At 46.9% G+C, this 7,776-nt stretch overlaps 1 protein-coding gene across 1 annotated transcript; it reads right to left on the reverse strand.

Moving 5' to 3' along the window:
* Positions 1-6,228: 6,228 nt before the first annotated feature.
* LOC142829280 (mas-related G protein-coupled receptor member H-like) lies at positions 6,229-7,499 on the reverse strand. The gene has a single exon (XM_075928575.2). It carries the CDS (start codon positions 7,397-7,399, stop codon positions 6,587-6,589), a length of 813 nt encoding a protein of 270 aa, XP_075784690.2. The 5' UTR covers positions 7,400-7,499; the 3' UTR covers positions 6,229-6,586.
* Between the last annotated feature and the right edge of the window lie 277 nt (positions 7,500-7,776).

Raw genomic sequence — 7,776 nt, forward strand, 5'->3', positions numbered from 1 at the left:
AGCGCCCTCTGGGCACTTTAGTGTTTCTCGTGGATGCATTGCTGTGAGCCTGGCTGCACTTTCTGCAGGCTGCCATCAGGGAGGTCCATCTGGGAGGCTGTCAGTATCCAGGAGGCCCTGTGGGAGAGCTTCCACTCTGAGTTGCTCTCAGAGCCTCCCTGGTCTGCCCCACTGGGGGCTTGTGCCTCATTCCTCCCTCACGTCCTTCCACTTACCCCTCCCTAACCCCCCTTCCTGATGTCAAATAAAATACATGTATTTTCAGGAACACAAACTCTCTTTATTTCACAAAACTGGGGGGGGGGGGGAGGGAATGAAACTGTGGTGAGACTGGGGAAGGAGGCGGGAGAGGAGAGAAGAGAGGGTGCGAGAGGAGAGGGGGAAACCTGGGAGGAGGGAGCTGGAAGGGGGGGAAAAAAGGGAGGGGAAGCTCAGGGTAGGGAGGTCTCACCAGGCCAACTTGATTGTCATGCAAACCTGCTCCTGGATTCGCATGTGGCCTTTGGTGGCCAGGCTGGCAGCTATCCTGCCCTAGATGGCTGTGTTACTCCATCTAGTGCAGAGATCATGGACGTTGGGAGCATCTCCCCCAAACCTGAATAAGGTCCATAATCTCCACCCTAGACCAAGACAGCGCTTGCCTTCTCCGAGCCCTAGCAGGCTGCTGGGAGTTAGCGGACTGCTCCTGGGGAGCGGTGGAGAGCCGGTTGCCAGTGGTTGCTGGCTCATGTTTTGGAGCCACTGGGTCAGGGGCAGTGACAGCTCATTCTGGGCTGGCAGGCTGGGAGCTGGCACAGACACTGTGGCCAGAGTCAACCCCTTTAAGGGCTCCAGAGAAGCGGGGAGGGAGAGAAGTGTTCTTGGTTGAGGCTGGAATGGCCTCCAGGGCACCCTGGGAAGGCTGTAGGCCCCTATTTCAAAATGCGTCTACACAGCACTTATTTGGAAATAGCTATTTTGAATTTGGCGTTATTCCTCATTGTCGGGGGGCTCCCCCCTTGTTTGGGGTTGCCGCCCCCATCCGGGGCATAGTTCGGCCCACTTGGTTCTAGCCCCAAAGTGCAGTGCCCCCCTCTTAGGGGAAATACAGCCCACTGGCCTAGTCCCAAAGTGCAATGCCTCTCTCTTAGGGGAAATACGGCCCACTGGCCTAGTCCCAAAGTGCAATGCCCCCCTCTTAGGGGAAATACAGCCCACTGGCCTAGTCCCAAAGTGCAATGCCCCTCTCTTAGAGGAAATACGGCCCACTGGCCTAGTCCCAAAGTACAATGCCCCTCTCTTAGGGGAAATACGGCCCACTGGCCTAGTCCCAAAGTACAATGCCCTCCTCTTAGGGGAAATATGGCCCACTGGCCTAGTCCCAAAGTACAATGCCCCTCTCTTAGGGGAAATACGGCCCACTGGCCTAGTCCCAAAGTACAATGCCCCTCTCTTAGGGGAAATACAGCCCACTGGCCTAATCCTCCGGATGCCGATTCTGCAGCCTAGTCCTCTTGCTGAGCTCCCCACTCACCGGGGTTCAGGGCAGGAGGGGTAGGGGGGCCTGGGCCCTCCCTCTCCACCAGGGCCCTATGAGCAGTGGGTGGCTCCCACCACTGGCTCGGCAGGGGGTCCCACCTGTCGGCGTGGTGGGGTGGCTGTCGTGGCACGTCCCCAGTCCGCGTCGGGGTTGGCAGAGTCCGGTCTGGTGCCTGGGTCACGGGGGGTCGCCCGGCGGCTCCGTCGTTGGGGCCGGGCCCGGCTTGGGCCTGGCAGCAGCGCGTTCAGCCGTCCTGGCAACTCCCCCTCTGGCAGTTGGGCACTAGCTCCGGCTCGGGCCACGGTCTGCCCCTTCTGAGCAGGCCAGCAGCCTTTTATACCTCTGCTCCCCTCGGAGCATGCCCAGTAGGGCTGTTTGGGTGGGGCTCTCTCTGCCACCGGCACCAGGTGGTTTCCCTGGGATTGAGTGCGGGGCGGGGCCGCCCCGTCACACTCATGGAATGATGTTTACCAAATTTGAAATAAGCGTTCCACTATTTTGATTTAATTTCGAAATAGCAGTTTGGCTGTGTAAGCGCTAGGAAAGTTATTTCGAAATAACTTTGCTGTGTAGACATACCTATCATGAGTTTTGAAAGATAATGGCCAAAGGCTCTGCAATTTCTTAGTCTCCTATAGACAACCACCTAACCTCAAGATGATTCTTACCAACCACCACAGGACATACCACACTAATACCAACCCTGGTACCTTCCCTTGCAACAAACCCCGTTGCCAGCTTTGTCCACATATTCATTCTGCTGATACCATTATTGGACCTAACCAAGTGAGTTATAAGATCAAGAACACATATTCCTGCGCATCCAGAAATATAATCTATGCTATCATGTGCCGAAAGTGTCCGTCTGCTATGTACATTGGACAAACATCTCAGACACTTCGCCAAAGGATTAATGCCCACAATACAGATATCAGACAAGATCACAAAGAGAAAACAGTTTCTTGCCATTTTAACCAGAAAGGACACTCTCTCAATGACTTAGCCACCTGCATTCTGCTACAAAGACCTTTTACATCTGCACTTGAAAGGGAATCCTCTGAACTGTCATTCATGTTAAAATTCGACACTTTCCAAAAAGGACTTAACAAACATTTGAACTATCTCACCCATTACCAAGATAGTTTCCCCAATTATCACCTCTAATACCATTAACTCACAAACATCCCACTCTCCCTACCTCCTATATCATCAATTCACAGACACTTACCTTCCTTCCTCCCCCCCCCCCCCCGCATCCCCCTCCTGTTCTGCAATGTGATTTGTCCTTTTCATATTTGTTCATTTTTTTTAATTGTATCCTTTGGTATATATGGTTGTGACTACTTTCTTCCACTATTTGATCTGAGGAAGTGGGTCTGGCCCACGAAAGCTCATCATCTAATAAACCATCTTGTAAGTCGTTAAAATGCTACATTGTCCTGCATTTTGCTTCAGCTACCCCAGACTAACATGGCTACATCTCTATCTCAATTTCCCTCAGTACCCTTGGATGCACTAAAATCTGGACCCATGGATTTGTGTATGTTTAGCTTTTCTAAATAATTCCTAACCTGTTCTTTCCCCACAAAGGGCTGTCCAATTCCTTCCCCTAGTGCATTGCCTAGTGCATTGGTCTAGGAGCACGGAAAGATGTTGATGATAAAGAACACAGAATCCAGGCACCGAATCCTTACCTTGTTTCCCTCTGCTGAACTGTGTGGCTGCGTCTAGACTGGCATGATTTTGCGCAAATACTTTTAACGGAATTTTTTTTCCATTAAAAGTATTTGCACAAAATCTTGCCAGTCTAGATGCACCCTGTGTGTACTGAAGTGTATTGAACTGGGACCAAGTATGTACTGGAGCTAGAGCAGTGTGGATCCAACTTAGACTATCAGAGTCAGTTGGTCACTAATTGAGATTCTTTCCATAGGGTCCTTTTCCAAAAGTTATTTGAGGATTACTCTGTTTTCAGGATACTAAAAATTTCCCTATGGGCTCCTGTGCCACATCTGACACCTAGTCTCACAGACCCCATGTGAGAAATGCCTGCAATGCACTGGACAGGGAGATACATTGAGATCAGAGGTTTTGCATGAGTACTGGGAAGTTTTGTGATATCTGAAAGTATCCGGTCTCTGCTCTCTGTGCATGATTGCTTCTCATCTGCTAAACATAATGGAAATAGCTTTCTAATGATTAAGTCTCATGGAAAAGATGGGAAAAAAGCCACTTTAATCTGAGAAATTCTCCTACTATATTTAGCAGTAACTGACCGGTAATAATCTTGAAAGTTATCACTTGCTTAACTGTTTAATTGTCTATTATTGTTACCAAACATACTTCTGTGACCTTTGATTATGGATTTTGTGTCTGCTTTGAAATCCCCATTGCTATGGTATCTTACTTTTAATATATATTCCTTACACTGCCAAAATACATCACCTACCATATTTTTTGTAAATTAAGGTGTGGGTAGTCTTTGTATGTTTCATACTGCAAACCCACCAAGCAGGAAAAGAGATTGAAAATAATGCATTTTGACAAGGTGGATGTGAGCAGAAATAACATTGAATGATGACTATTGCACTTGAAGCATAATGTTCAAGAAAAGGAAAGGCTTTTAAAACAAAATAATTCATGTAAATATTGATATTGTTAAACAATACACATTGGTCCAATATGCATTAAGTGTGATAATTAATAAATGTCCATGGAAAGAAAGGCACAGTTCACAAATGAAATACAATGGATAGAGATTACCCAATGGCTATATAAGAAAGAAACTAGTATGTATATTGAACAATGTGGTGAAACTAACCCTATTCCCACAAGCAGTATTTCCTTGAGGGGTTCGAAGAGGGGAGATATCCCCAGTCTCCTGGTTTTCTTGAAAATAGGGGGAAATCTTACTCCTGATTTCCTCTTGCCTACCTACCCACCTCCTAAGAAGGAGACAGTTTCAGCTGGATAAGCCAGACTGCGGAAGGGATCCAGAAATGCCGGAAGGGCTCTTAATGCAGAAGCTGAACCATTACCCAGCAGGCAGATGAGTAGAGTGATGCTGTAAATGGTGACAGTAAAACTGTCTCTGGAGCATTCGTTCCCATTATTTTTACCAGAATTATGAAGGCCAGTTTCTGTGAGAGGTGGGAACATTGCGGATGCCTCAGTCACCATGAATAATCCCAGAAGGACACAAGTGAAGGAGCAGTGATCAAGGGTAATTCAATAGATTTATATGACCCAAGAGCTATAAGAGACTGAAACTAGAATGGAGGCACATCCCTTCCATGCAGATGGCCGCATTGTGAAAGCTCCAGTCCCATGAGCCCTGTGGGATATGAGGTTTAGCAGAGAGGGGAGCTGGCCTTAGAATGCTGGTTGGTGAGATCAGTGTGAGGAAATCCCATCCTAACTCCCTGCTGCCAGCCCATGTATCCGTGCAGAAGAAGAATGCCTGCTCTGGTGGGGAGGAGCTATGGGATGGGTTGCAGGCCACTCTGTTGTCCCAGGGCCAATCACCTGTCAAAGAGACTGGTCAGGAGAAAAAACAAGTGGTTAGGTCAGCAGTGTCTATTGCTGCTGCTCCTGAGAGGAGGAAGGACGCTTTCCAAAACCTTCAACCTGGGCTCAGGGTTTCCCCTAGTGACGAAGTAGCCCTGAAAAGACCCAGATGCAAGAACAGTTCAGAGGGCCTCTTCCCAATTTTGAAATCTAAAATTGTGTTTGCCTTGTTCACAGGAGTCAGTAAACGTTTTGGTCAGAGGGCAATAGCTAAGGAGGCAAATACTATGATGGAGCAGAAGTGCTTATCTCCTTAATTTCCTTCCATTGGTGGATTAGAAATGAAAGGAGCAGAATATCCTTGAATCTATTGGGGAGACTGAGGCTGAAAGCACAATTTAATACATGGCTCTGCAATCCCAGAGCGCTTTTGCAATGGGATAAACTCACACCTGAATTTACTTTCTTTAGTATGAGGAGAAGGAAATGTTTCCAATAAAAGTACGGAAGTCAGAGCTCCAGCATGGTCATCTTCCGCATTCTGTGGGGTTGTCCCTGCACAGGAGTTCTCACGACAGGATGCTTTATGCTGGGATTTCAGTTGTTCTGCTGAGACCATTTTTTTCCAAATCCAGACGTGTTTACTTCCCTATTACCAAGTGTAATTTACAGGAGGCGAGATGCTATTTGCAAACATCCTCTATAGGGGAGACAGTAACACACCCGAGAGCACGTCATTATCAGAGTGACCCTTCTGCCACATGGGTTTGGCAGCAAAAACTCCTGGGTTCAGCATCTAGGGATGCTTCCAAATAGCACAAAACAGAACCAGCCCAAACCTGCCAGCCAGAAATCTTTGGAAACTGCACACCACCTCGGCTACCTCTCTGAAGCAATCCTTGTATTACTGCAAACACTGAGTCTGTGTATTACACCAGCACAGCTTTATTAAGAGATAAAAACACAGCCCTGATGTGGGAAAATGCTGCTCTAGTGACTGGAAAGCACATATAAAACATTCTTGCAATATTTTGGATATTGCTCTTTGCCTCAGTTTCTTATGTGAGGGCTTAGTTTGTTCAGGCTTTGCTTACATCAGATCAAGCTAATGTGCATTATATTGGAGAAATAGAACATCTAAGGAGAGATTCATGATCAGAGATTTTTATTTTATTATAGGGAAATAAACAGTATGGTCCTGACTCTATTCGTGTTAAATTCAAAGGAAATTATACCCCTGATATCGGTGGCACCAGGATTGGGCTGTAACTGAGGATGACAGTCCTCTAGATATGCAGAACATGGGAATGGAATGAGAGGAAGTTTCTCATCTTTAATTTCTCTGAAATTTATGATCATTCTAGATCAGTGGTTCTCAGACAATCATTGTGGGCCGATATGCAGCCACACAACACATACAGTATCTATATGGGTATTCGCTGTCAGAAGGGCTGCAGCTGTGTACTGATTCGGCATCAAGTAGCCCACATGCTGGGAACTACTGTTCTAGAGAAACATTCAGCCCATCATAGGGTCTTCCAGGTTGGTTGCCATAGGGATTTAAGCAGCACTAACTGTTCCCTCTCTGGTATCTGCCACCTCTTCAAACACTCCCTGGAGTGCCTTTTTGACTGATCCCCTAAATTGTTGATTCCTATAGCTCCCAACGAGGAAGTAAATAACTGGGTTAACGCTGCTGTTGAGAGAGGCCAGCATTAAACTGGAAGTAATGAAATACATATAATGAATAACATTTTCAAAGAAGGTGACAATACTGAAGGGAACAATTAAGAGAAGGAAGAAGAGGACGTTGAGCAAGATAACAATGTAGAGCTTTCCTGGCTTACGTCGCAGGGAACTTCGTTGGACCTTGATGATGAGGATCAGACTTGACAGAACTGTGATGGGTGTGAATATCAGGAAATTCATGCTAGTGAGTTGGAGGAGCATCTCTTCACAGTGGTCGTTGGAGCCAGAAAAGCAAACAAAAGATCTCACTCCTGTGAGGAGGCAGGAGAGAGCCCAGAGCAAGGCACAGACAATGGGAGACAAGTGCTTTGGGCGGCGGCATCGGTACCAGATGGGGAAAAGGACAGATATGCACCTTTCCACACTGATGGCTGTTAGGAAGTACAGGCTGGTGCTGTATGTGAACACCATCAACAAGTCCAAAGACATTGATAAGTAAAATAAATCGAAGTCAAAGACTGCACGGGAAAGAGCCAAGCAGAGGAGGAAGCCAAAGTCAGCAGCAGCCAGGTTGAGGACATAGACGGTGAAGGCATTCCTCTTAATGCGGAAGCCAAGGAACCAGAGCACAATCCCATTTCCAAGCAGCCCCAACAAGCAGATGGGCAGAGTAACATAAACCATTGATATAATTACATGTTGATCTCTAGATGGATAGTATCTTTTGAAATCATTCCAATTATATATGGTTCCATTTTTTAGGCTGGACTCAGTTGGGGGTAGGGATGTTGTTCTCAGCTGTTATCATGAAACCTCTGTTGCTGGATGCTGGTCTCTCCTTCTACCCCTCTCTCAGACACCTGTAGGCAGAGAGCAGATGGGGTATCAGTGTCTCAAACTCTCCCCGTTTGCGGGAGGGATCTAGAAATGCTGGAAGGGCTCTTAATGCAGAAGCTGAACCATTACCCAGCAGGCAGATGAGTAGAGTGATGCTGTAAATGGTGACAGTAAAATTGTCTCTGGAGCATTCGTTCCCATTATTTTTACCAGAATTATGAAAG

This window comes from Pelodiscus sinensis, chromosome 5, assembly GCF_052426305.1.
Source record: "Pelodiscus sinensis isolate ZL-2025 chromosome 5, ASM5242630v1, whole genome shotgun sequence".
NCBI classification, from domain to species: domain Eukaryota; kingdom Metazoa; phylum Chordata; order Testudines; family Trionychidae; genus Pelodiscus; species Pelodiscus sinensis.

Bases quoted from the DNA above. Each gene is read 5' to 3' on its own strand.
- LOC142829280 (XM_075928575.2), bottom strand. From the start codon at position 7,399: ATGGTTTATGTTACTCTGCCCATCTGCTTGTTGGGGCTGCTTGGAAAT.